The 27,198-nt window shown below is 50.9% G+C and overlaps 2 protein-coding genes across 6 annotated transcripts in view; one reads left to right on the forward strand and one right to left on the reverse strand.

The window, feature by feature from the left end:
- Nucleotides 1-2,735: 2,735 nt before the first annotated feature.
- On the reverse strand, nucleotides 2,736-6,735 carry C28H1orf43 (chromosome 28 C1orf43 homolog). Of its 2 annotated transcripts, none has more exons than XM_059490085.1 (7): nucleotides 6,583-6,735; nucleotides 6,110-6,211; nucleotides 5,833-5,941; nucleotides 5,621-5,674; nucleotides 4,742-4,908; nucleotides 4,562-4,620; nucleotides 2,736-3,801 (listed from the first exon to the last, which is right to left on the reverse strand). In XM_059490085.1, the coding sequence occupies exons 1-7, from the start codon at nucleotides 6,649-6,651 to the stop codon at nucleotides 3,603-3,605; spliced, it is 759 nt and encodes a 252-aa protein (XP_059346068.1). In that variant the 5' UTR covers nucleotides 6,652-6,735; the 3' UTR covers nucleotides 2,736-3,602. The 2 variants fall into 2 exon arrangements, with proteins under 2 accessions (XP_059346068.1, XP_059346070.1); XM_059490087.1 differs by having other exon boundaries at nucleotides 3,713-3,801; nucleotides 4,536-4,620.
- Nucleotides 6,736-6,793: 58 nt separating this feature from the next.
- UBAP2L (ubiquitin associated protein 2 like) overlaps nucleotides 6,794-27,198 on the forward strand; it is a 30,212-nt gene continuing 9,807 nt past the window's right edge. The window contains exons 1-15 of one of the 4 annotated variants that reach the window (XM_059490088.1): nucleotides 6,794-6,861; nucleotides 10,516-10,645; nucleotides 11,167-11,244; nucleotides 12,320-12,430; nucleotides 14,781-14,949; nucleotides 15,239-15,334; nucleotides 16,029-16,074; nucleotides 16,663-16,772; nucleotides 18,296-18,370; nucleotides 21,570-21,622; nucleotides 23,030-23,115; nucleotides 23,560-23,731; nucleotides 24,554-24,755; nucleotides 25,903-26,180; nucleotides 26,672-26,844. In XM_059490088.1, the coding sequence (XP_059346071.1) occupies nucleotides 10,556-10,645; nucleotides 11,167-11,244; nucleotides 12,320-12,430; nucleotides 14,781-14,949; nucleotides 15,239-15,334; nucleotides 16,029-16,074; nucleotides 16,663-16,772; nucleotides 18,296-18,370; nucleotides 21,570-21,622; nucleotides 23,030-23,115; nucleotides 23,560-23,731; nucleotides 24,554-24,755; nucleotides 25,903-26,180; nucleotides 26,672-26,844 (1,739 nt within the window). In that variant the 5' untranslated portion in view covers nucleotides 6,794-6,861; nucleotides 10,516-10,555. Of the gene's footprint in view, nucleotides 6,862-7,064; nucleotides 7,101-10,515; nucleotides 10,646-11,166; nucleotides 11,245-12,319; nucleotides 12,431-14,780; nucleotides 14,950-15,238; nucleotides 15,335-16,028; nucleotides 16,075-16,662; nucleotides 16,773-18,295; nucleotides 18,371-21,569; nucleotides 21,623-23,029; nucleotides 23,116-23,559; nucleotides 23,732-24,553; nucleotides 24,756-25,902; nucleotides 26,181-26,671; nucleotides 26,845-27,198 lie in introns of those variants that run through there. The other 3 variants (XM_059490090.1, XM_059490089.1, XM_059490091.1) reach the window with 3 other exon arrangements.

The raw sequence follows: 27,198 nt of genomic DNA on the forward strand, positions 1-27,198 counted from the left end.
TGCGGTCGATGGCCCCGCGCCGCCTGCTCCTGCCCCTGGTGACACTCCCTGTCATTAGCAGGGCTGTCAATACCGGGGGCCAGCCCTGGCCTGTGGGCCCTGTGCCACCAAGGGGCTGCTGCACATGACCCTGCCCAAGGACGAGCCCCATAGACGTGGGGGAGTTGTGCCTCACATCCCCTTGCTTTGGGGAGCTGCTGGACTCACAGGGGTGTCTCTTCCAAGGGGCTGCCTGTCACCCTGCTGCATCATCCATGCTGAGGATGTGGCTCCATCCATGCTGGGTGACTGAGGCAGGACCCCAATCCACACTGAGGCAGCTGCTGGGACCAGGATGATGGTGCCCAGTGACAAAGGGCACATGGGATATCATGGAGTGCTACAAGCATGGCCTTCCCACACCACAGCAGTGCTTTGCTGCAGTGGGACACATCAGCCTCAGGAATGGCACTGGGAGCTTTGAGGGACCAATGGGACAGGACATGGGGCAGCCAGAATCCCGAGTGCCATGGGAAAGACAGGCACACAGCCCGGCCTTGGGGGTCAGGGGCTTCAGCCACGATGAGGTGGCAGTGGGGACAGCAGGGACACACGTGGCAGCAGCAGTGCCAGAGCCGGGGGCGTGTGTGGCGCTGGGTGATGTGATGCAGCCCGACAGCCGAGCTAATGAAGGGCTGTGGGGAGGGGTGCTGGCCCAGCAGCCGCCAGCCCTGTCAATAAACAGAGCCAGAGCAGGCACTGATGGGCCCTGGGGCTGGGAGACACCAAGGTCAGGCACAGAAGGGATGGGAGGTGGGGGACAGGGCCCTCCCAGCTGGGGAGCACACAGGGATCCTGGGGTGCCTGGATGGGACAGGGAGCACTGCACCCAGCCAAGCCAGGTTCCTTTCCCTGCTGCTGCAGGGCTGTGCCACACAGCTAGGAGCACTGCACGGTGCAGCAGGACTGTGCTGGGACAGGGACCTGTGTGGAGCACCCAGCCTGGTGAGGCATGCTGGCCGTGCTGCCATCTCCTGGCACAGCCATGGGCGAGATGGAGTGTGTAGGATCCAGGGCAGCCAGGGTTGCAGGCGACATGTCTGGATCCCAGCCACAGGAATTGTGCTGGGCTGTGTCTTCCCCCCACTGCTGCCCTGGGCTGTCCCATGCCTCACATGCAGCAGACACAGCCTGTCTTGCTCAACATGTTTTATTCTCAGTCAGGAGCTGGGAGATGCCAGGCTCAGAGCCGCTCCACATAGAAGGCTTTTCCCTGCTGGCACAGCTCCTGCTGGTGCTGTAGGTGCTCATCCAGGACGAGCTGGCACAGGGCATCTCGGCGGATCTGCCAGGCACAGGGGCAGTGCTGAACCCCCAGTGGCTCATCAGCGCTGGGAGACATTCCCCAGGACAAGGGGGGCACCACCCCTGGCAGCAGAGGGCTGGGGGACCCCAGCTGTACCCAACAATGCCCAGCCTCACCACTGCCTGCTCCCTGTCTGCAAGGTGCAGCTCCAGCTCCACACACTTCTTCAGCCGTGACTCCACGATCCACTGCAGCACCCCGAGGGACGATGCCCAGCACTGTGGGTTCTCCCTGGCCCCCTGCCCGCTATTGAGACACAGGGTGGGCAGGTCAGGGATGCAGACATGTTCCCCCCAGCCTGCCCTGTGCTAGGGCTCCTCATTGCCCACAGAATCCCAGCAGTACAGGGGATTCAGCCCCTGGGGCGCTCTGCCAGCTCTACCTCCTCAGGAACCCTGCTCCAGCATTCCCATTCGCCTGGACCTGCCAACAAAGAGCAACATTTGTGTGGCCTGGGGTTTAACCTGCACCAGGGCACACTGCAGCCCACTATCTCCCAGGACAGCCTCCATTTTCCCAGCCCCTGCCCTGTCTGACCTCTTCCTGCCGCAGTGAGGAGCTCTGGCTGCTCGGTGCTGCCATGGCCGGCGCCACAGGGCCCCTGCAACGGCCGGGAGTTGATGGAACACCTGGGCAGTAACGGCACCCTGGTTACTGTAACAGCCTCCCAGTTACTGTAATGGTGCCATGCTGGTTGCCATCACTGCGTGCCAGTTACTGCCAGGGCATCTCAGTCACCACAGCCCCAATGGCAGCATCCTGCCTACCATTAATGGTGTCTTGGTTATTTCATAGCAGCTTCACAGGATCACAGAATGATGAGGTTGGAAGAGACCTCTAAAATCATCACCTTAACACCTCACCTAGACTATAGCACCAAGTGCCATGTCCAGTCTTTTTATAAACACATCCAGAGATGGTGATTCTACCACCTCCCTGGCAAGAGCATTCCAATACTTTATTATTCTTTTGGTGAAAAATTTCTTCCTAATATCCAACCTATACCTTCCCTGACGTAGCTTGAGACTGTGTCCTCTGGTTCTGTCAGAGACCAACCCCCACCTGGCTACAACCTCCCTTCAGGAAGGTGTAGAGAGCAATAAGGTCACCTCCAAGCTTCCTCTTCTCCAGGCTAAACAACCCTAGTTCCTTCAAACATTCCTCACAGGGTTTGTGTGTTCCCAGCCCCTCACGCATCTCAACATCCTTCCTAAACAAAGGAGCCCAGAACTGGACACAGCACTCAAGGTGCAGCCTCACCAGCACCAAGTACAGGGGAAGAATGACCTCCCTGCTCCTGCCGGCCACACCATTCCTAACGCAGGCCAGGATGCCGGGATACGGGGAGGGGAGGGGCCCAGCAGTCAGAGGCCAGTGGCACGCATCCTACTTGAGCTAAACTGTCATTTTATTAAACAGTAATTAAAAAGTGCCGAGGTCTGCACCCTCCACTCTGTGCTGCCCACGCCACAGGGTCGGGTGAGCTGCTGCCAGCGCTGCCCTCAGCCTGGCAGGACGCAGACTCAACGTGGGGGCCACGAGCTGTGAGCCCCAGGAGCTCGGCAGACGCTGGCATGCGAGGCGCTGGTGAGAGTGGGAGCAAACACCCCCTTGGCAGAACAGATGGGACATTGAACACCGCTCTGTCCCCTCCAGACGTCCCCAAATGCCCTCTGGGTGCAGGAGAACGAGTAGAAACCTCAGCCCAAAGCGGTGGCGCAGCCGTGGTGCTAAGAACAGGCACCGCACTATTTCTACCCCATCCAGGAGCACAGGCAGGCTGGGCACAAAGGGCTGACAGCAGGAACGACGACGTCATGGGGAAAAGTGTTCACCCTTCAGAAAAAACAGACAAGTGGCTCCAGTGCCCAAGACCCTCACGGCCAGGACGGACAAACAGCTCCCGCCAGCTGCCGCAGGGAAGGGCGGGCGCAGGGGAGCGCTGGCTGGGATCCACGTCTTTATAAATAAGCTCAAGCTCATGAGTTTATTCACAGGGTCCAGGACAATGCAGGACTCAAAGGCTGGAGAGTCACAAGCCTGTGGCAGAGAAGGCTGTGGGGCTGATCCCCATGGGCTCAGCAGCTCCAGAACGGGCTCCTGGTGAGGGCCAAGCTCCAGCAGCTGGAATGGAGCCCTCCTCGAGTGATGACCTCCAGAGTGGGCTGAGGGGGAGATCTGAGAGTGCAGCCGGTTCCTCTCAGTGCTGCCTGCACTGCAGCCCAGACCCCCGCAGCAAACCCAGCCCCCTGCACGCTCACAGGGTGCTCTCCAGTGTGTTGTAGTTGTCCTTGAAACTCTTCAGCTCCAGGAAGTGTTTGGCACGTTTGCTCTTCTGGCTGGAAGGAAGGTAGGTGACCTGGATGGTGGTGGGGCTGGAGGCTTCAGGGGACAGCGTGAGGTCCTTCACTGCTGACTGGTGCTGCCTCTGGCTGCTGCCACCCCGGGCCTTGGTGCTGTGGGCAGAGAAGAGGCACCATCACTGCTCAGCTGCTCAGCCTGTGTGTCTGTCTGTCTGTCCAACACGAAGCAAATCTGCTTTTGTGATGACAGTGTCACAGACATCTTTTATGAAAAATCCTGTCCTTAGGATTTTTCCTCCTGAGAAGCTGGGAGGCCTCAGGAATGAAATGTAAACAATGGTTATCTGCTGCTGTGGAATGCAACAGGTGGATCTGGGATTGGTCCCATGTGGTTGTTTCTAATTAATGGCCAATCACAGTCAGCTGGCTCAGACTCTCTGTCCAAGCCACAAACCTTTGTTATCATTCCTCTCTATTCTATTCTTAGCCAACCTTCTGATGAGAACCTTTTCTTCTATTCTTTTAGTACAGTTTTAATGTAATATATATCATAAAATAATAAATCAGCCTTCTGAAACATGGAGTCAGATCCTCATCTCTTCTCTCATCCAAGAACCCCTGTGAACACGGTCACAGCACTCACTGAGGTCTTGGCATCAAAAGCTGCTGGTTCTGTGCAAGTCCCTGACTCAAGGGGGTCAGGACAAGCAGGAATGGTGACTGTGACCATGGAACAAACCCAAAGTGCAGTAATGGATGGGCTGCAAGGAAGGAGTGACCCCAGAGGGACAGATGGGCACAGACAGCTCCTGTCTCAGATGACACCTGTGCCCTAAACCCATCTCTGTCCACATCTTCCCACGGGCTGCAGGGGCCCAGGAACTCACCACTGCATCTGGCCAGCAGCACTTACATGTTTGCCAGTTCATTCAGAGCTTCCTCATACTTCAGATATTCTGTTTTCCCAAAGACCTGGACACAAACAGAAAACACCACGGAACATGGAGCTGCAGCGGGCGTGTGAGCTCAGTCCCAGCAGCAGGGCAGGGCACAGGAATGCCCTGTGGGCACAGCGGTGCCCCCCAGCACTCACCCCCGTGCCATAGCGGGCGCTCTCGTAGCCGTCCAGCAGGGTGTCGATCAAGGCCTTGTGGATGCCCTTGAAGGAGGAGCTGGAATTCCTCAGCTCCAGCAGGTAGGCACAGAAATTCTTCCCTATTAAAGACTTTGGGTAGCGAGCCTCTGCTTGGAAGGGGATTTCTGGAAAAAGGCACAGGTAAAAATGCTTGTGCTCATCCCTCAGGTCAGGAAGCACTGCCTGGATAAATTCATATCCATGCCCCAAGCCCCAGCACATCCAACCCTAAAGCCACCAGTGGGAGGCTGCTCTCTGTGGGCTGTGAGAATGGCCCTAGGTTTGAAGGAAAAGAGAAGAAAATGCCAGAAATAATTTCCCTCCCATTACTTTTGAATCCGAGCAGTTCAGCAGTGGCACAGTGGCATCTCTGTGTGCTTTCACACCAGTGAGTGTGAAGGAACTTGCCTTTCCCCATCAGGGCTGAGTAACCTGCATTGAAAGGCAGGTGTGTGTCAGCTGGGGTTCCTTTCTGTCAGAGCAATGTGGTTTTTGTGTCTCTGGCCCTAAAGATTCATTTCTCAGTGATTCACTGATTGGTTTCTGTGCTGCTGCCTATGCCATGGTTTTGAGGGCCTTTTTTCTGTTTGTTGTTGTGGAGTTGGGCTTGGCTGCTGTTTCTCATGCAGGTGCTTGTCTCAGGCAAGCTGAGAACAGCCTGAGCAGCCCCAAGAAGAAGAGTGCTTGCTTAGGAGGAACCTTCCTGCATGCAGGGTGTCATTCCTTTTGTGACAAAGGCAGCAGAGAAGTGGGAGAAGTGACTTCTCCTCCCCAGTGAGCACCTGGCACCCTCATTCAGGGTCCATCTGCACCCTCTCTTGCCCTGGGCTCCCTCACCTGATGTCCTGATTGCATCCAGTGCCTTCATCCTGTACAGGTAGTTATAGCAGCCTGGAAAAGAGAAAGCACAACCTGAGATCTCTGCAAACCTTGGAGGGAAGTGGGGAAAGGGAAAACAGGACAAGAGACACCATTTCATGTGGCAGGACAGCAACAGGAGCAGTCAGAGGCGTCAGGGAGCAGTGCAGGACAGAACTCTGGCACAGTACCTGGTGTCTCCAGCTGCAGGAGCCGCCCATCATCCTCTGCCAGCAGCCGTGGCTCGTACTTGATGTCCTGCACCCTGGACAGTCGAATGTCAATCTCTTCCTTTAAATCCTGTACAGCAGCAAAACAACGTTTACACACCACTCCCTTTGTTTGTGGGATCAAAGGGACAAGAACAGCCCTAGATAAACCCTCCCCACTGCCTCTCACCACTCTGAGGCAGCAGCTCCTGCACGTCCCTCCAGGCCCGGATGGGTGCAGGGAATGGAGAATACCCACCTTGGGTGCGTGCTGCCCCACAGGCACGTGGGGGCCGCGGCGGGACTTCATGGCGAAGCGCATGATCTGGCGTTTCACGAAGATGAAGAGCAGCACAAAGACCTGCGGAGCGCCAGCGGGGCGAGGGTCAGGGGTGCGCTGTGGGGGAGGTCTCACAGCCAGCCCGTGCCCACCCCTCCGCCCCCGGCGAGCACAGAGCTCCCAGTTCAGCCCTCTGGGACACCCAGGTCAGCCTCACGCCCTCCCCATCTCCACAGAGCTGCCCCTCACATCCCCTCCCCGCCCCACCGACCCCATGAGAGCCCCGAGCCCGACTCCGAGGGGCTCCCCACAGGCAGCCCGGGCCGCATCTCACGGGAGCCGTTTCGCCCCCTCAGGCCCGGGCCCACGGCAGCTCCACGGACGCGCCACGATCAGCCTCGCGGGAGCTCCACGGGCTCCAGCCCGCCCCGCCCCGTCCCGCCGGCGCTCACCAGGCTGCCGTAAGCCATGACCAGCACCACGTTGACCCCCGAGAGCCAATTGCTGCCGGCGCCCGCCATGCCCGGCCCGGCCCGGGGCCGCACAACATGGCGGCCACAAAGCCGCCCCGCGCGCCCACCACGTGACCGGAGGAACCGCGGCTCACGTGACCCGTACGGGGCCTCCGCAGCGGCCCCGCGTCCGTCACGTGCTCGGCGCGGGCGGCCCCGCCCCGCGCGGTCACGTGCCGGGGGCGGGGCCGGGGGAGTTGTCAGTGCGGGCGGACCCAGGTAAAGTTGCGGCGGCGGCGGCGGCGGCTCCGGTACCGCGCGGCCCCCGAACCCGCCCCCCGCCGGCTCCCGCCGCCGCCCCCCTGCCTGCCCGGCCTCGCCGCCTCCCGCCCGCCCGGCCCAGCTGCGGCCGGTGCCCCGGGGGCGGCTCTGAGCCCCGCCGCCGGCGCCGCTGGGCCCCGCGCGGCCTAGTGGGCCGGGCCGTAGCCGGGGGCTGGCGTAGCGCGCGGCCGCCGCAGGTGAGGCAGGCGGGCGGGCCGGCTGCGGGTGGGGGGGGTGAAATGGCGGCCGCGGCCATGAGGGCGGAAGCGGCCCGAACTCGCCCGCCTCTCCGTTGCGGGCCCGGCCTGGCGCCGCCGTGGGGGCTCCCGCCCGGCCCCGCCGGCTCCCTCCGCTTCGGTCCGGTTCGTTACCTCGTTATGAACCGCGGGTTGGGCCGCGGGGTCGGGCGGCTCCGACCTTGCCGCGCTCTCGGGGCCCGCCCGTCCCCGCCGCTGCCGGCGGTAACAATGGGAGCCGTGCTCCCGCCCTGCCGGGCTCCTTGCGGGCCGCCGGGCCCGCTCCTGCCGCCGCTCCTCGGGGCCGCCCCGTGGGCCGCGGCACGGCTGCTTCCGCTGCCCGCCTCAAATTCCCGGGCAGCGGCGGTTCGGGGGTCCTGCAGGAGCCCCGGGCCGCCGGTGCCGCCCTGCCCCACGTCCCTCCATGCCGGCCGGGGGCTCTCCCTGCGCCCTCCGGCCCGGAGAGCTCCCGAGCAAAGCGCTGCCTGTCGGTACCGAGTCGGGGTCTCTGATGGAATAGCCGGGAGCATCTCCCTCAAAAAGATCACGGTTTGCATACATGGAATGATTCGGTTTGCGGCCACCATGTCTTTGCTCTGGGGAAAACTTCTTGTGTTGATAACCCCTTTTTTTGAGTCCTTATTTTGCCCCGTGTTGCAGGAAAAGCTTTGCCTTCTCTGGCCCTTTCCTTTCGGGCTTTGGGGCTTTTTTGTACACGTTATTAAGCTTTGTCAGAATGGGATGAAAATACCATTTTTCTGTACTAACACATCAGGAAACTGAAACTGGGATGTGCCAGGGCGAGCAGCAGCCAGCAGCTCTGGCACTGCCATGGGACCTACAGATTCTGGTTCTGAAACTGTAACTTCTCTGACGTTTCTAATAAAATGAACAGTTTGTTACATTTTTGTATCCCCTCATTTTCTGGAGGCTCCACACTTTCCTTGTGTAGTCGAGACTCTCCTCTTGAGGCCTGCTGGGAAGGCAGGGCTGAGAAGGAAAGGGGGTAACAGCAAATGTCTCATCTGATGCAGTGGCTTTGAGCAGAGGGTGTTGTAACCTGTAACTGTGAAGTTCCTTTGTTTTCCCTGAGCCCTGGAGTGCAGAGATGTTGCCCTGAGGTGTGAGCCATGCTCCAGTGTGGACTGGCCACCACTCCCTTGGGCTGGAGCTGCTCTTTCAGCTCTTGGTGCAGGTTTGCCCTTTCAAGGGAAGAGGAGGGATGCTTTCGATGAGAGCAGCTTTGCTCTGGGAAGTTGCAGGCTTTGGGGTTCTGTGGGGCACTGAGCTGATCCCCAGTTTCCCCGGTGAGGAATGAGTTCCCAGTAGCCAAATCCTCTTTCCCCAAGGCTGCTGTGGGGTCTGCATGGGGACACCTCACCTAACAGCCCCACCAGAGTCGGCCTTTTTACCACAGATGGTTTTTTTATGGGTTTTCAGTATGTGAAAGGACAAATGCTCGTGTTCCTGGTGGCAGCTGCTGAGCAATGCCTGGGCTGCACAAGGTTTGGGCTCAGGCTGCTGGACCTGCAGCCCAGAGAAGCTGCAGCTTGGGTTTCTGGGTGAAATCACTTAAATCCCTTCCCTCTGGGCCCGTGGTTCTGTTGCTGGGTTGGTTTAGTACAACAAATTGGGTGTGAAACTTACAACTGGAAGAAAGCAAAAATAAATATATACCATGGGAACGGAGCCTGCCCAGAGGGGATGGCTGGGGAGAGAAGGCTTTTTCTGCTCTGCCTTGGCACAAGTGCAGGCTTGGTGCTCTTCCTTGTACCTCTGGGGTTCCTGGTAGCTTGGATTGTTTCCTCAGAAGGGACCTTGGCACTGGATAGCTGTAAAACTGTGATGTGACATTGCCGTGAGGCATGGGTGGCTGTGAGGGGGGAATTTGAAGGTTTTGTGGGGAGCTGCAGGAGCAATTGCACAGAAATTGCCTGCAGAGAAAGGCCAGGCACTGGTGGGAGCAGCTGTGGGCGTGTAGAGGCAATGTCAGGAGGGATTTCTCACCAATTCAAACTTCAACAGGAGATTCCCCAGCTTTTCCTGCACTGTTTGCTAATGCTGCTTCCTTGGCACTCTGTGTTTTCCCTGTGCTGTCCTGCTCATGGACAGCAGTGTTTCAGATCAGATCCTGCACTGGCTGTCTTGCTGAGCTCTCTGCTTTCTGTTTCTGCACTCTGTGGCTCCTTCCCATGTCCCTTGTGTCTGCAGGCCCTGCTGCTTTGGGTGAAGGCTTTGCAGTCTTAGAAATGAAATACAAAAATGTGAATTCTGTGCTTACTGAAATTTCAGGACCTCAGAAGCTGACAAGTGCTGTGGGATGTCTCTCACATCCTTTTTGCCAAAAAGGCACTAAAGAGGGTAAAACCTCAGTGCTAATCCCTTTCCAACACCCCTGCCCTGAGGGCCAGTGTGAGTTTAGAAAACTCTGCTTGCTTTGGACCCTCCAACTTTTCTTGGGATTTTTTGCCTCAAGCAGTGTTATCTAACAGTGTTACTGGCTGTTATTCCTTGCAGATATCTTATTCACATTTTAGTATGTTTGTGATCAAAAATACTAGGAAAAATTTTCGTTTTCCAGTTCAAGGGAATAATTTAAATAAGCAAAAATAAGCACTTCTTCAAGGGCAGGTTTTCCTTAAAACAAAAATTCCACAGACCTGCAGCACCTCTTATTGCTGGAGCATTTTTGCAAGAAAAGAAAGGAGAAGGGAAGTAGCTGATGTGTCTGAGGGTCTGAGATGCTCTGTCCTGCAATTGATGTTTTTTTGAAGCTTTTTTCAAGCCTTCCTGCTCCATTTGATGGCCACAGCCTCAGCTTGGGTGCATGGCAGATCTGTGCCCACTCACACGTGTTCCAACAAGAAGTTGTTAAACTCTTTGCCTCAAGTCCAGGGAATGGCTTCAAACTGAAGGAGGGTTAGTCTAGATTACCTGAAAAAGAGGTTTTTTACATTGAGGGTGGTGAGGCCCAGAGAAGCTGTGGCTGCCCCACCTCTGGAAGCATTCAAGGCCAGGTTGGATGGGGTTTGGAGCTACCTGGGCTGTTGGAAGGTGTCCCTACCCATAGCAGGGGGGTGGAACTGGGTGAGCTTCAAGATCCCTTCCAACCCACACCAGTCTGTGATTTTCCTTTGTCTCCTGGTGCCTGATTGCTCCCACCTGGATGCAGGTGACACTCCAGAGAGAAACCTCAAGCAGTACAAGTGGCCATTTTGTCTTGGGAGCACGTGGTGGTTTTGGGGAAGTGCTGGGGAGGGTGGGGACCTGCAGCAGCCATTGTGGCTGTGTTACCTTTGTGATTGTTCACTTTTGGTGCTGATTTTGTTTGTGGTATCTAACAGTGTGTTCTCTCTTCTCCCCTGGCCCACCACAGAGTTGAACCTTGTAAATACTGTTATTTGTATATACTGTAAATGATGACATCGGTGGGCACTACCCGAGCCCGGGGCAGCTGGGAGCAGACACAGACACAGAGCCAGACGCAGCACAAGCAGCGGCCACAGGTAAGGGCAGGCTCCAGAGAGCCCAGAGCAGACCTGGCTGCTCAGTGCTGACAGCTGGGCTGGCCTAAATGAGCTCCCCATGTGCCACAGGGTGCTGCTGGCACTGGGGTTTCCGTGTCTCTCTCCAAGTGGGAGCTGCTGCTCAAATTTAGTTTTATTTCCATTTGTCCGTTCCTCACACACTTTAATGAATGTAAGTGGCTGAGAAGACACCTGCAGTGGGTTGTGGTGGTGAGGTCTGCCCCAAAACAGATGTGGTTTGGGTGGCTGCTGTTCATGTGGTGCTATGAGGCCAGCAGATATATTCCTTCAACAGTATATCCCTTTCTTCCAGACTCTTCTTCTTTCTTCTTTTTCATCTCACTTTCTCCCTGGAGTTCTCCTTCTCTGGCCCTTGTTTTTGCCATATTGATTCCTTTCCAGGGTTTCCAGAGAACCTGGGGTAGCAGAATGGCTTTTTGAGGATGGTTTGGAAATGCACCACTCTGACAATGTGCTCTGTCTCTCCGTGCTTCCTTTAGGCTACTGCAGAACAGATTCGACTTGCACAGATGATTTCGGACCACAACGATGCTGACTTTGAGGAGAAGGTGAAACAAGTGAGTGTGAAAATGAAGGTGAACTCTGACAGGGAGCTGAGATCAGCACTGGGAGTAGTGTGAATGCTGGGGGGACACCTGGCTGCTCCCTGAATTTCCTTGGACTGCCTTTATAAAGCTGTATCATAGCATGGTTTGGGTCAGTAGGGACATTAAAGGGTATCCAGTTCCACCCCTGTGCTGTGGTGATCTCTTCCACTATCCCAAGCTGTTCCAGCAGTGCCAGAGCCTCACCACCCTCACAGGGAAGAATTTCTTCTCAATAGCCTGTATGGCTGCCCTCTGGCAATGGAAAACCATTCCCCTGTTCTGTCACCCCAGGCCCTTGTCCAAAGTACCTTTTCAGCCCTCTTGGAGCCCCTTTAGGCCCTGGAAGGGGCTCTGAGGTCTCCCTGGAGCCTTTACTTCTCTAAGCTGAGCACCCCCAGCTCTCCCAGCCTGTGCCCAGAGCAGAGGAGCTCCAGAGCCCTCAGATCATCTCTGTGGCCTCCCCTGGGCTCACGGCAGCAGCTCCTTGTCCTCCCTGTGCTGGGGAGCCCAGAGCTGGAGGCAGCTCTGCAGGGCAGGGTCTCAGCAGAGCAGAGGGGCAGAATTCCCCCCTCACACGCTGCCCACGCTGCTGGGGATGAGCCCAGGTCAGCGTTGACTTTCTGGGCTCCCATGTGGCCAGGTTTTACTGTTTTCTCAAACCCCAGATCTTTCTCCTCAGGGTTGCTCTCCATCCATTCTCCCCAGCCTCCCAGCCTGTGTTTTTGTTTGGCCTTGCCTTGATTTGGGTGCAGCAACTTCTGTGGTGCTGAACTTTCAGTTTGTTTGTGCAGGTAACAGTGTTATCCTGAGCAGAGGAGGTTGTAGTGGGAGGAGGGTCATGGTAAAACAAACACTCAAAAATTCACATCTTGTGTTGAGGAACACAGTTAAGCTGAGAAGGCTGGGGAGATTCCCTACCCCTTCAATTTTTTGTTGAAAGGTGTCTGGTTTGGGATTGAACTCCCTTGCCTCCTGAGATAGCCATAGAGTTTTTGGTGCCATCTTGGTTTGGAACATGCTGACCATGGTGTTGTTTTCTCTGCAGCTGATTGACATCACAGGCAAGAACCAGGATGAGTGTGTGATTGCTCTGCATGACTGCAATGGGGATGTCAACAGAGCCATCAATGTGCTGCTGGAGGGCAATCCTGACACGGTAGGGCTGGCTCCTGCAGATCTCCTGAGGTCTGGCTCAGTCTGACTGCCTGTTTGCAGCTGAGGCATCCAGGAATGTGCAGATAAGGAGAGCCACTGTGGCTGACTAGTTCCACAGTGTGGCTGTGACCTGGCTGCTGAATGCTGCTCTCTGTGGGCTGTGAGAATGGCCCTAGGTTTGAAGGAATAGAGAAGAAAATGCCAGAAGTAATTTCCCTCCCATTACTTTTGAATCCGAGCAGTTCAGCAGTGGCACAGTGGCATCTCTGTGTGCTTTCACACCAGTGAGTGTGAAGGAACTTGCCTTTCCCCATCAGGGCTGAGTAACCTGCATTGAAGGGCAGGTGTGTGTCAGCTGGGGTTCCTTTCTGTCAGAGCAATGTGGTTTTTGTGTCTCTGGCCCTAAAGATTCATTTCTCAGTGATTCACTGATTGGTTTCTGTGCTGCTGCCTATGCCATGGTTTTGAGGGCCTTTTTTCTGTTTGTTGTTGTGGAGTTGGGCTTGGCTGCTGTTTCTCATGCAGGTGCTTGTCTCAGGCAAGCTGAGAACAGCCTGAGCAGCCCCAAGAAGAAGAGTGCTTGCTTAGGAGGAACCTTCCTGCATGCAGGGTGTCATTCCTTTTGTGACAAAGGCAGCAGAGATGCAAGTACTGTTACAGAGCAAGAAAAAACCTGGGAATGTGAGATCCTTCCAAACCACTGCTGCTATCACATATCCTCCTGGCACCCTGGTTTGCTTGGAGCCAACTCAGCTCTGAGTTGAGAGTCTAAATATCATTTTAGAATATTCTGCTTTAGCTCATTTTTTTTCCCTGTGATGAGACCTGGGGGTATGTGGGTGAGCTGGACACCTCAGACTGTATTTTGTGTATTGCAGCTGCTCCCCAGTGTCTGGTTCTCTGCTTGCTTTGGCTTCACACAAGTTCTGTACAACACATGTATGCATTCCTCCTTGTCTTTAGGAAGCCCTTTCCATTGATAACTGAATGAAGTAGCTTTTGGAAATCCTTTTAGAAAAGGGAATGATAGGGATGTGCATTTCTGAGGTACAGCTGTGTTCTCCTGCACATCTGTTGTAACCAGTGACTTCTAGTCAGGAACCCCTGCTATCACAGCAGTTTAGTTAGGTGGAGAAACACATTGCTCATGAGAGCAGCATCCAGGACAGTGTGCAGCAGGAGCTCCTGCAGGGCAGGGCCATGGAGAGGCAGGCAGGGTGGAAGAAATGCTGGGCTGTCACTGATCCAGGCTGGTGGCCTTGTGGTCACAGCATCTCTGAGCACAGGCAGCCCCTGCAGTGCCATTGGTCAGCACCTTGGAGCTGCTTCTGGGTCTGGTTTGTGCAGCAATCCCAGAAAGGGAATTTTTTTACAAGAAACAGACCTGTTAGTTGCTTGGGTACTCTGGTGCTGAAGACAGCTTGCCTGCTGAGCTAGACACTGTTAATGTACTGTGTTTCAAACAGTAAAGGAGCAGGTATGATCTTAGCATTAAATTAAACTTGATTTTAAAAAAACATTTACTTGAAAAATCTTTATTTGGAATACTGTGATTTTAAAGTTTATTTCTAAGCCAGATTCCTATGGAGAAAGACTTGGAAGCCTTGGGTTTGATGGCAGTTTGTGCCACTGTGTTGTTGGGTTTTTTGTCACTGTCCCTGCATGCTGCCATTGAAACCCAGCTGTCTGCCAGTTGTTTTCAGGTGATTGTAAAGGACTTAAGACTATTTTTAATTGTTCTAACAGTGTGCAGCATCAGTTTAAGAGTGTGAAACCACTGCAACTGTTAGAAGATACATGGGTGCAGGCCCATGGCAGTGAGCTGGATGCAGACTCAACATTTTGCAGCTGAACTTGGTTAAATTCTGTGATGCTTCTCTCCATCTCAGATGATATTTAAGGGAGAGGTTTTGTGAATAACTTTGCATCTGCTGAAAGAACTTAGCCCAAATGTTGACTGCAGATCACTATGAAACATTTACCTGGGTTATTCTGAGAGCTTCTGGTGAGCTGTGTGAAATGACAGGGTTTTTTTCCCCCTAAGCAAGGTAAATATATCCATGTTTGAATTCTAGAAGTATCATGCCATCTCTGTTGAAGAATTTTAGTAGATCTTTGCAGAAATGGAATAACTCATCTCCTGTTACCTCAGATTGTGTGCTGTAAGAAAGCTTGGCTTGAAGGAGGATGATGTGATGTGTGTAGACTGATAGACTCTTAAAAAATTGATCTGGAAATCGTTTTTGAGGAGAACCCTGTTACATTCTCTGTAGCATGTTTGAATCTTCACGTATTTGCACCTTTCATGGATCTAACTGGCATTCATTTCTTTCCCCTCTGCAAACCTTCAGCATTCCTGGGAGATGGTTGGGAAGAAGAAAGGTGTCTCAGGACAGAAGGAGAGTGGACAGACAGAACCCAGTGAAGAAAGCAAAGAGAACCGGGATCGGGAGCGGGATTTCAGCAGACGACGTGGAGGGCTGCCGAGGCGAGGCCGAGGTGCCACCCGTGGAAGAGAGTGTATGGAGCTTCCCTTTAATAACCCCAAAACCCTCCCACTGAAGCACTGTGATGTGTAACAGCTGTCAGCAGAGCTTTTTGGGCAGACACATCTGTGTGTGTGGATCTGTTCAATGCTCCCCTGTCTGAGATGATTCTTTGCGTGATGGCCTCACTATCAGCTTAAATCAGCAGTTCAGGGAGCATGTGGTGATCTGCTCCCCCACACAGCCACGGCATTTTGGGGTTTGAGATGTGGTTTAAAGCAGGATGAGTCTTGAAGTTGTCTTTGCTTTGTTCTGTCTTTCAGTTAGGGGCCAGGAGAATGGATTAGATGGTGGTAAGAGTGGAGGATCGTCTGGAAGAGGCACGGAAAGAGGGAGGCGGGGACGTGGCCGAGGCCGAGGTACACATGGGATGTGGGGTCCTCAGGGGGTGGGAGGAGGAGAATTTTAGCAGTAAATCTATCTCCCATGAAGGTTCCAAAGCCTCTTCTATGGGAGGAATTGCCAAACTGAGCATATGCACTTGATTTTTCTATTCTTGTGCTTACTTTTAGTACCTACATGTTGCTTTCCCATCTTAAAGATGATAGAAACAGCACCTGGTTCTTGGAGTTAGAATAAAATAAGTGCTTTATTATAGAGGTGGGCAGTTAAAAACTCAGGGTTAACTTATTTTAGCAGGTGGCCAATAGCTTGTTAGCAGCAGAACCTGCCTCCTCATCATTCTTATATATGTGTCTGAGCACCACCACTGCTTGGACTTTAAATGCTTGGGGCAGAAATTAGTTTTACCCCAAAAACTGCTGCTTAGGAATTGTTGCTGAGGTCACATACTGCAGAAATCAGAATCTGGGGTCCAGTACTTCTGATTTGTGCCAGCTGAAAACCTCATGTTAGCCTGGATTGATGCACTGCTAATCATGCTGCCGGCCAGCTGAGGTCACTCCCACACATCAAAAGATGTTGCTGGCAATCCCATCAACCCAGGAAAATCCTCTCCACGTTCATATTCTGGACCTGTGTGTGTTGTTCAAGTGTTTCTTTGCCCAGGGATGTAGAGCCAAGGGGCAGCAGTGCATGTGTGTGTGTTTACAGGTGGCTCTGGACGGCGAGGGGGAAGATTTTCTGCCCAAGGCATGGGGTAAGTTTCACTGACATAAAGCACAGCAAAAATAAAAGTCTGTGCATGAATGGTACTCTTTGTGTCAGTCATTTCTGTTCCCTTCTTTTTTGTTGTTGTTTTTGTTTTGTTTGGTTATTTGTTTGTGTTTTTTGTTTTCTTTAGGTTTTTATTTATTTTGTTGGGTCTGTTTAGTTTTTGGTTTTGTTGGGTCTGTTTAGTTTTTGGTTTTGTTGGGTCTGTTTAGTTTTTGGTTTTGTTGGGTTCTGTTTAGTTTTTGGTTTTGTTGGGTCTGTTTAGTTTTTGGTTTTGTTGGGTCTGTTTATTTTTTGAGGATTTTTTTGTTTGGGTTTTTTTGTTTGGTTGGTTTTTTTTGTTTGTTTGGGGGGGTTCTTTTGGTTTTTTTGGGGAGGGTTGTTCGGGTTTTTTTTTTTTTTGTTAATAAGGCCCAAGCTGCATCACAGTAACTTAAACTCGGGATGTCTGGTGTAGCTGAAGCTCTCTCTACTGAGAGAACTGCTTTGTGATACATATTATATTCTGAATAAAATCAATTGCTTTCAAAACACTTTACCAGAGTTTCCATTTCCATCCTCTTGTTTCTTGCAGAACTTTCAACCCAGCTGACTACGCTGAGCCAGCCAGCACGGATGAGAACTACGGGAACAGCAACAACACGTGGAACAACACCGGGAGCTTTGAGCCAGATGATGGCACAAGTAAGAGCCTTCCCATGAGTGTGTGCTGCCTTGTAGTGACTGTGTGAGGGGGATTTGCCTCCATCCAGTTGCACTGAGGATGTTCTAGGCAGGTTTAGGCTCAGGGATGGAAGAACAGGTTGCTGGTTCAGAGATGGATTTCGGTGACCCTGGTACTTTGCACCCTTTGCACGTTGGAAACGGGAGCTGGGTGATTGCTCTGGGGTGAGCTTGTGGCTGCTGCTGCCTGACAGAGGCACAGAAACACTCACCTCTGTTTGTCTTCCTGTAGAAACCATGCTACTGCTTGGAAAGTAGCAGTATGTTTTCTCTTTTTTATAAACTGTAGTGTGATAGGCAGATCCAAGATCTCAAATGTTTGGTGCGTCCTCCAGAGAATTACTCAGGGTAGGATGTATTGCTCTTTATTTTGGTACTAAGAGCATTCTTGCTTTCATGGTCATCTTGCTCAAACCATGGTGGGGATAGGATTTTGTTACAGAAAGGAGCTGAAAGCAGTTCTGCTTCCTTCCTTCCTTGCTTCCAAGTTTGAAGCAAACTTGTTTGCTGGGTGATTCTGAGCACCCAGCTGCCCTCTGCACATTCTGCATTGGAAGACTGGTGCTCTGGGTTTTGTTTCATGTACGCACAATATTGAGAGCTCAGATTTTGCAGTGTGAGCATGGGACAGTCACAGTCCTTGACTGTAAAGAGCCTTTTTTGAGGGGGAAGGAGGGCAGGGCTCATTGGTGGTTTTGTTGTCTTTTTTATGGAGCAATCTGGCACCACTGCAAAGTCAAACTATTTTTCCACAATCACTGAGTATTTACTTAAATACCATGTCTTGGGTATAAGAAGCATCCATATCTGTGTTAATGGTGCTTTAGAACCTTTCCATGCTTTTTGGTTTTGCTGAAAAACTGATAGGTTTGGAAAGACAGTCCCATTATCTAGGGGATACCTTTTACCATAGTGTTGGTGTCAGGGAGAGGGGTGGTTCTTCTGTGTTTTCATGGGTTTTGTTTGGGTTTTGTTAATTTTTTTTTCTTCAGAAAACAGCTATTGTGGCAGGAGGGTTTTTTTATGAAACACCAGCAGACAGAGTGATCATCTTGGCAGCTGAGGAGGGGTTTTAAATACCAGAGGGAGTGGACACAGCTCTGTGTGCTGGAACTTTAACTGTCTAGTGGGAACAGGCTTCTGTTTGAATGGTTTTCATTTCCCTGTGTTGGTGTTTTGTGGAATTGTGGAATGAAGTGGGTTAGAGTGTGGTTAGTGGGAGGACTGAAGATTTTTCTGACAAACAACTCAGATTTGCTCTAGTACTACAACACAGCTGTAAAGTTTATTGTGCAACACCACTGGTCACCTGTGTTGTGTGTGGTTGTTTTGTTTGCAATTTAGTAGCCACAGGCATCTCTTTAAATTAATAATATCCACAGGTACAATGTGACTGGTGTACATGGGGGCAATGAAACTCACCTACACTTTTTTGAAGTCAAAATTTCACTGGTTGTCTTTCTTTTCTTTTTTTTTTGTTTCAGGACTTGATTTCATTGGGGGTGAGGGGTCAAATTATCCCCGAAAATTTGACACTGCTCCTGGTACGATACATCCAGGTGCACTAACTGCCCCGGATACCTTTACTTTATAGCTTTTTAAAAAAAATCTGAAATATCTGTGGATATGTCATTCTTCTCTCTCTTAATTTGTTCATTTGAATTAATATTTGACTTTGTTCTGACTGTGCTTTTACTAACGTTGACACCTTGAATGTAAATTGGGAGGAGCTAACAGCAATTCTTGTGGATTATGCAAATTTTAACTTCAGCCATTGCTTCTGGATGCCCAGAGCAGCTCTGGTGACAGAGGGCAGGAGGTGTGAGGCAGCTCAGTCATACTCCCTGTGTCTCACATACTCAAAACTGTGACTTGCTGGTGTCCCCGTGCCATTCCTCCTCATCCTCATTCCCTGCTGTTCCTGCTCAGGGTCACAGCCCTGCTGCTCTGCCTGGGCTCTCCCTGTGCTTTGCCTCTGCTTTTGGCTGCTGCTGGGTGAGCAGGGCCCAAAGGCTGCTCTGGCATGCTCAGCCTGCCTGGCTGCTCCTCTTCACCTCCCTGCAGCTGAAGATGATGGTGGGTTTGGAGATGACAGGGTTGCTTGATGGCAAAGCTGCTCTGTGCCTGCCACTTGATTTCCTGCTCAAATATCATCCTTAGGAGGCCAAAAGACACCCAGGAGGGGGATGCAGTTTGCTCACATCTACAGAATTCCATTGTGTCCATAATCAGGCCAACATCTTGTTGTCTCCTCCATCTAACCTGGGGTTTTGAAGTTGAGGCTAAGGGACTTTCCAGAAGAATTTGCCATTTTCCTCTTGAAAGTCAGGGCAGGAGGAGAAGTGTTGAGGCTGAGGAGTCTCTCCTGCAAGGGCCTGGAAGCAGGCAGACACATGGAGAGCTTCTGCTGTGTTGGAGCATTTTGGGTTAATCTTTAACTTCCCCAGGCAGCACAAGGCCATCTGCTCCAGCACTGCCATTGTGGTTTTGCTGCCCTTTGGCTTTGTTTGGATTAGCATTCCTTCGAGGTGCAGCGTGGGGGCCTTTGGGTGTGTTGCCTTCCTAGTGCAGGGTGACAAGCCTGCATCCATTCCTGCCTGCTGGGCTGTGGGAGGAGCAGGCTGGGTGCTTGTCTCCCAGTTTAAAATCAAGAGAGAGTGGATCTGGGGAGGGATTTCAAAAACTTAGAGACACAATGGGATTTTTTTTTTTCCTTCACCACATTCATATTTGCACATGTTGTTGGCTTAATTTTATTTTTTTTCCTATTTTTCTTGGTTTGAGGAGCTTAAAGACCAGCAGCTTTTTGAAGGGCTTGCTGAAAGCAGAGAGGAAGGCTTGCTGTTCACCACCCTTCTGAAATGGTGTTAGAGGGCTCAGGGTACTGCTTGTGTTGCAGCTCTCCCCTTCAGAAGAGCTTGATGGAGAGTGATAGAGTTGTTTTTTTTTTTTTTTTTTTTTAAAAAAACCTCCCATGCTGTGCTAGTTGGGAGGTTTCTGGAGTGTTCCTGGTGAACACATCACAGATCTTTGATTCTCCATGTGCCCCTCGAGCCATGCTGAGTCAGTGTCTGCTCTTTGAGGAGTAGATTTGCTGGGAAAGCCCTGTGAATGGCTGTTCTTCATCTGCAGGGTTTCCTTCTGCTTTTAGTGCTGCTTTTCTTCTATTTCCCCAAACAAACAATACTTAAGAGCCCCATGCTATGTTCCTGCATGCTCACACTCTTGGGGCAGCTCTCCTGTCTTCCTGCTCTCTGGGCCAGCTGCAGGTACATCAGCTCCCACTTCACCTCTTGGGTCAGCCTTGGGCTGGAATGACCTTTCTGAGCCATAAAAATTTGGAAAGGAGCCTTCCCACTACTGCTCTAAAGGCACCAAAAATCTCAGAATTGTGGGAATTCAGGTTTCTAAACTGCATATGGGTTTTGCATTGAATATGTTGATGGTTCTGGCTGTGGAGGAAGGGGCAGTGTGCCTAAAAACTTCTGGCACTCTGGCAAGTATTGTTGTATTAATATCTGTATTTCAAACTTGAATATATAAAACAGTAAATACTGGGAGACTTCTTGAATTGGCTCAATTCATCAAGCAAAAAAAAGCAATGAAAAATGAATAATTCACTGATACTTATTTCATGTACTAGATCCCCCAAGTCTAGACAAGTGGTTATTTAAATAAAAAGTGAAGTTCTGTATGGGGAGATCTGTGTCCTGCAGAAGAGCTCAGAATGTTCTCCTTCCCCACTTGCTTTGTTTTATGCTGTAAAAGGGCTGATACCAGCTTGTTCCATCCAGTGAGTGTCTTCAGGATCAACCCTGCTGGTGCTCTCAGATTTTCTTGATCTGGTTTGTGTGAACTGAAAGCAAGCTGCACAAAATGGGACTGGCTTTATGCTCTCAGGTTTTTGGGGATGTGAAAGCTCCTGTTCTCTTCCCAAACCAAATTTTAGTTGTTAAATGGAATCTGAAACTGACACATAATATTCAAAGTACAGCAATTAAACTGTGATGGATGCAAGGATTGGAACAAGTTGAAAATGCAGCCAGGCAAAACTCTTTTTATTTTCTGGTAAATTTTTGCTCACCTAAATTGTGCTGTGCTGGATTGCAGCTGAGGTTTCCTGCTTTTCTCCCTGGTACTTCAAGCTGCACACTTTGAGCATATCTCTGAAACTGGTCACAGAAAAGGCAGGAATTGCTTAGTGCCATAAATTTTCTTTTCTGAATCCCATTTGCCTGAGCACAGGAGGTTCTGGAGCACTGAGGTTTCAAAACTTTTTTTTTGTGGGGTGGAAGATGAACTATGGGAATAGCTCAGTTATCCTTAAGTTTTATAGAAACTTGAGGTTTACCTGGGTGGTGAAATCCTGTGCCAGAGCTGGCAGGAAGGGAGGAGCTGCTGGGGTAACACTGCTTGCACAAACCTACAGCTACTGCAGTACAAGGGGAGCCAGGAAAATGGCACAAGGAGGCTGGGGACAATGCTGGGGCTTCCTTGCAGAGCTCAGCTTCCCTTTTGGGTGTTGGGAAGGTGTGTGTTGCCCTGTCTGCCAGCCTGGCAGTCTCTTTTTCATCCCAGCAAGGCAGAGGGGATCCTATCTTGAGCATAAAGCCTGGGTTGAGGTTGACTGCTTTATCTTGTCTGATTGGCAATTAGAAATCCTCCTGGCTGCCTGCAAAGCTCCCCAGTGCTCCCCCAGCTGTTGGACACAGAGCTTTGATGCATGCATAACTTCTGTACCTGTTGTTGCTCTTACAGGTGCATGGAGGGCGGCGACAGAAGAATGGGGCACGGAGGACTGGAATGAAGATGTAGGTATTTCCTGAAGCCATCTCCTCTGTGCATCTGCCAGCAGGCTGCTGTCCTGTCTGTACACACAGAGCTGCCAGCTCATCCTCCCCAAACTTTGGACAGAACCCCAGGAGCTCTGATGAATAAATAATTGTTGCATCTTCTGCAGGATGTGTGTTCTAGAGCTTATGGCCCAAGCCTGGAGGAGATCTCCTGGGGCATTGAGGCTGGTCCTCTCATTTCCTGTAATTGCAAGATGGAATTATTCCAAAACTGTCCTGACTCCACACAGGGCTCTTGCTCCAGTGGTGTGGCAGTTGGAGAAGTTTTGCTTTTGATCACACCAGCAGCAGTTTCATGGTTTTGTGCACATCATGTGCCTCAGCTGGTCCTTGTGATTTGAATGGAAAAGAAGCTCTTGACTTGACCTTCTGACATGCTCTTTGGTGTGTCTCACCACCTTGTGTTCTGTACCTCATCTCCTTCAGGAGAGAGTGGACATTGTTAGCACCCTCTCTTAATGCCTGTCTATAAATTTCTCTGAAATGGGCTTCAGTCCTTCTCTGAACTAAGGAGGGACTTCTGTTCTTGCAGATGGGAGCAGGGTTGGGCATTTTAGTGTGATTGTTAGTTCTGTGTGCTCATTTTGGTTCAGCTGACAAAATGGGCAAGCACAACAAGAATGTGTTTGCCAGGCACCACCTGGGGAAGCACTGCTGCTGTGTTTGGAGATAGGAGCAGCTTTTCTTTGTTCAGTCAGGTCTCTGCTGGAAGGGAGCTTCTGAGAGCCTTTTTTACCCTCAGTGTGTGTGTGAGATGCTCTCAGAAGTTCTGGATTTACTTCTTAAACTCTGGCAGTTCAGTTTGTGGCAGCTCCTCAGTCTGGAATAGAAGCTGTTCATGTTCAGACATGTTTCAGGCCATGTTTCACAGGTCCTTACTAACCTCCACCAGATTTTGAGCAATGTTATTTTCCCTTCCATGGCTGATCTGTTGGTCAGATCATCCAGGTGAGCCCAGATTACTGGAATCTTAGCTGTGGGTCCAAAGTTTCTCTTTGTTACAGTGCTTGCTCCTACTGTGCTGGGGCTTTTGCAGGTCAGTGCTGCATTCCACTGACTCAGAGCAACAGCCCAGAGTCCTGGGGCAGTCCTAGGGGATTTATGGACTATGGGAAATTTGTAGAAGCATTTGAGAGGTTTTCTTTCCCCACTGGCAGATGATTTGTGCACTTGCCTGAGAGAAACAAAGGAAATAGAATCTGATTCTTATGGGAGCCAAATGATAAAGAAGTTTCAGTCTAAGCACTTGAATTTTGAGTTTTTCTGTGGCTGTTTGTCTCAAACATTCATGTACTTTGTGTCATAGGGACTTTTATGAGGTGCTGTTCTCACTTTTGGATTCTTTTCTCCTTTTTTCTCTTTCAGCTGTCAGAGACAAAGATCTTCACAGCCTCCAATGTGTCTTCAGTGCCTCTCCCTGCTGAGAATGTGACAATCACAGCTGGACAAAGGTGAGAGCCCATGGTGATGCTGTTTACCCGGGAAAAGTGGCACATGAGTCTGGGAGCAATTTGCCATCTTCAGCTAAACTTTTCTAGCTAGCTAAAATGCAGCAGCTCTGAATGAGGTGGGGTGGATTTCAATGGAAGAGTTGATTTAGGAGTTATTGGGTCCTAGTCCTGGATTAGGAATAGAATTAGACTCTGTTGCTAGTTCTTCAGGTTTGGGGGCATTTTGCTGTGTTAAAATAATGTAAATTTAAAATTATTTAAAATCAAAGGCCATGCAGAGTCTTGCTTGGTCAGTCTGACTTTGTGAGGCTGCTGCTGGCAGTTGTGAGTTAGTGTTCTGTAGATTCCTTTAATTTGTAAAGTAAAATCTGTGAGGCTTGAGGCGGAATCTGTTCTCATGGAAGCGGGAGCTTTGCTAACCTCAGTGGGTCTTTGTCTACCCAGAATTGACCTGGCAGTCCTGCTAGGAAAGACACCCTCTTCTATGGAGAATGAGTCAACAAACCTGGAGTCATCCCAGACTCCTTCCCTGGCACAGCCACTGGTGTTCAGCAATTCTAAACAGAGTGCTCTATCCCAGCCTGCCTCTGGAAACTCCTTCTCTCACCACAGCATGGTAAGGAAATGCTGCTCTCTGCCAGTGGGTGTTTGCCTGAGGTTGCTTTTATCCCCTGTTGTTGTGTCTGTTTGGGTAATATAGGAAATACAATCCTGATGCTCTCTGCTTGGGTCTGGTAGAGTGAAATAATTTGCTAGTCTGCTTTAAAAGCAGTGGCCTGAAGTTCATTGCTCAACTTGAAATAATTGTGGTAATTCCTCCCCTGCTGCCCTTGTCAGATTTGCAGCACATGCTTCATTCCTGCTTAAAGGAAAAAAGGAAAAGCTCTTTTGGTCCAGGGCTTGCAATTCCAACAGTTTGAGAAACAGAACTGGTGTGGGATGGAATGCTGGCACCCACTGACAGGAGAAGGAAGGAGACATTGAGTCAGGGATCTGCATAGACTTGGGCAGATGCTGCTTTGTGTAACTTCAGCAAAAAGAAATAAGAATTGTTTACTTAATGGTGAGAGAGTTGAGGAAAGATTTTCAAAACCACATTAACTATAAAGCCAAGATTTCCTGATGTTTTTCTTTTAGTGCAACTGAATGCATTCAGTATGTTTTTTTAAGATCCTGTCTGTTAACCTCCTTTGTAACCCCCATGGCATGGGTTGGGCCAGGGATGAGCATACCTGTGTTCACACATGGTGGAGGCTGGGAAAGAAACTTCCTGCCAGCAGTGTGTGTGCATTTGGAGCTCCAGAGTGCTGAGTGAGGCACCCAGTGAGAAGCAGCAGGCTACAATGCATTTGGGATGATATTCAGAGATGTTCCTGTCCTCTGAGCCAAGTTCCAAGCCATGGCAGCCATTGACTTTTTCTCCTTGTTGAAATTGCAGGTGAGCATGTTGGGGAAAGGGTTTGGAGATGTCGGGGAGGCCAAAGGCAGCAGCACCACAGGGTCCCAGTTCCTGGAGCAGTTCAAGACAGCCCAGGCACTGGCTCAGCTGGCAGCTCAGCACACCCAGCCTGCTGGGAGCACCACTGCTGCTTCCTGGGACATGGCATCCACCACACAGACCTCGTCTCTGGTGCAGTATGGTAAGGAGGAGCTGCAGCTCCCACAGGGGAGGGAATGTGTTCCCCCAGAACTCTGCTGGGAGGGATTCAGCAGAGGGTCTGCTCACAAGCTCACAACCAGTTTAGCTGAGCTGGGAAAATTAAGAGAGCTGTGAGTGACATTAAAATGTAATAGTGTGTGTGAGTCTCTCTCTGTTCCTTTTATAATTGGAACAGTTGAATCTGTCATTCCAGACAGGTTCAGGGCCAGGGATCTGATGTTCCTGAGCCTCTTAGAGTGTGCAGAACTACTTCCCAGTGTAAAGCTGTGCCAGAAAAAGTTCTCGAAGAGCTGCTCTGGAGAATAGCTCCCAAATATGAGACTAGTCTGTCTCTTCTCCCTGCTGAACTCCTGTTATCTTTTAAGGGAATTTTAAGGGGATTTTCTGTTAAATGACAAGAAGTAACTCTGTCACTGGGCATGAGGGAATAAACAGGGATTGAGAGGCTCTTTCCAGATGAAAAGCTGAGTTTTGCTGTGGCTGAGTGCTAGTGTAATTTCCTTCAACTTGTGCTTTTTATAGGGAAATGGCTCTGGTTCAAATCTAAGCTGAAGAAAAATTGAGCCCTGTCCTGGTGACAGTCAGTGTTGGCAGCTTCTGATCGGCTCAGACAAGAAGCCTCACAGGAGAATAGGAGTTGATTTTGAATAAACTATGGAAAGGAAAGGCTTAGTCAGAGGAAGGTGGTTGCAAAACCCTGAGGGTAGGCAGCCCCAGGCAGTGATGTTGCTTGGAGATACCCAGTCCCTGCAGGAGAAGGGCAAGGCAGTGGAATGCAGGACTGTTAACAGAGCTGGGAAGTGCTCTGCAGGGCTGATATGCAGTGTCTCCACACGAGGGACTCTGGAGCCAAGCTTTTCTCGGAGAATGGAGGACTTTGCCAGGCAAGCTGGCTTTGTCCTGTAGGGGTGGTGGAAGCAACTGAGGGAAGAAGAGTTTAAAAAATCTTGGCTTTGATGGTAGTGAGAGTGTGAGGCTGGGAGCAGAGATGCTTAAGTTTTCTGCTGTCTAACAAGCTTCAGGATGAAACATCGAGGAAAAGGATTTATTTTTCTTGCTAAGTGCCAGAATTTGATTTATTTTTAAGGAAACAAACCCTGGTAACTCATCCCTGTCTTGTCCCATAGATCTCAAGAATCCAGCAGACTCTTCTGTGCATAGTCCCTTCACCAAGCGTCAGGGCTTCACATCAACTTCAACCATGATAGAAGTGTTCATGCAGGAGAAGCAGCCTGTGGTGACTGCCTCCACAACCACACCGGCCCCTCCATCCTCACCACTGCCCAGCAAAACCAATCCAGTTCCCCAGATGTCTCCAGGCTCCTCGGACAACCAGTCCTCAAGTCCCCAGCCAGCACAGCAGAAGCTCAAGCAGCAAAAGAAGAAAGCATCATTAACATCAAAGGTGCAGTGGTGGGGAAGGAGACAACTGAGTTGTGTTAGAGCTGCAGAAACAGCCATTTGGGCTGCTCAGGGAGGGTTTGGGCTGCTTAGGGAAGGTCTGGGCTTGGCCTTCCTCTTGTTAGAATCATAGAATCATGAGGTTGGAAGAGACCTCTAAGATCATCGAGTCCAACCTATGCCCTAACACTGCACTTAGACTATAGTGCCAAATGCCATGTCCAGTCATTTTTTTAAACACATGCAGAGATGGTGATTGTACCACCTCCCTGGGAAGAGCATTCCAGTAGGTTATTATTCATTCCAGTACTTTATTAGTTAGCAGTGAGTGCTTGTGGGGGTGATGGAGTTGTGTGCCTGCCTGGGTTGAACAGTGTAATTCAGGGGCTGCAAGCCTATAACTGCTACTGTGTGCAGGGAAACAAGGGTAATAAAGTCATTCTCTGGGCTAATCCCTGGGAATGATTGACCTGTTCTGTTGTTCCTGCCTTGCAGATTCCTGCACTTGCTGTGGAAATGCCTGGCTCCTCAGATATCTCAGGGCTAAACCTGCAGTTTGGGGCGTTACAGTTTGGTTCAGAGCCTGTTCTTGCTGAGTATGAATCGACGCCCACGACCAGCGCCGCCGTTAGCCAGTCTCAGAGCAGCCTCTACACCAGCTCGGCCAGGTGAGCACCAGGAGCCTTTAATCCGAGCAGGCAGCTTTGGGAGTTGGTCCTGTGGACTTGAGTTGTCTTGTGCATACTAGTAGACCCTTTCTGACCGTGCTTTGGTCACAAAGGGGGGACAATGTATGCAACAGCAAAGCACAAGTTGCCAGCAGACTCATAGGGCAGCTCTGTGGCTCTTTGGCCTGTGGTACTTGTACAGAAAATTGTTTTTCTGCTAGCCTTAAACTGTGTTGTTGAAAACACAGATGGGGAGTCCCCAGCACAACTGCTCCATGTCTCTAGTGAATAGATTGAGTACTCTGTCCTTCTCTTTGCCTTGGCAAACTGGTACACAGTGGAGTAGGAGCCTAA

Source organism: Ammospiza nelsoni, chromosome 28, assembly GCF_027579445.1.
Source record: "Ammospiza nelsoni isolate bAmmNel1 chromosome 28, bAmmNel1.pri, whole genome shotgun sequence".
In the NCBI taxonomy this organism is placed as follows: Eukaryota; Metazoa; Chordata; class Aves; order Passeriformes; family Passerellidae; genus Ammospiza; species Ammospiza nelsoni.

What these genes read in the sequence shown, in the direction of transcription:
- C28H1orf43 (XM_059490085.1), bottom strand. Translation starts at nt 6,651, where the DNA reads ATGGCGGGCGCCGGCAGCAATTGGCTCTCGGGGGTCAACGTGGTGCTG. An exon ending in TCATGGCTTACGGCAGCCTG is followed by an intron (nt 6,212 to 6,582) that starts GTGAGCGCCGGC and finishes GGCGCTCCGCAG; the next exon opens with GTCTTTGTGCTGCTCTTCAT. An exon ending in GCGCCCGCTATGGCACGGGG is followed by an intron (nt 4,621 to 4,741) that starts GTGAGTGCTGGG and finishes GTTTGTGTCCAG; the next exon opens with GTCTTTGGGAAAACAGAATA.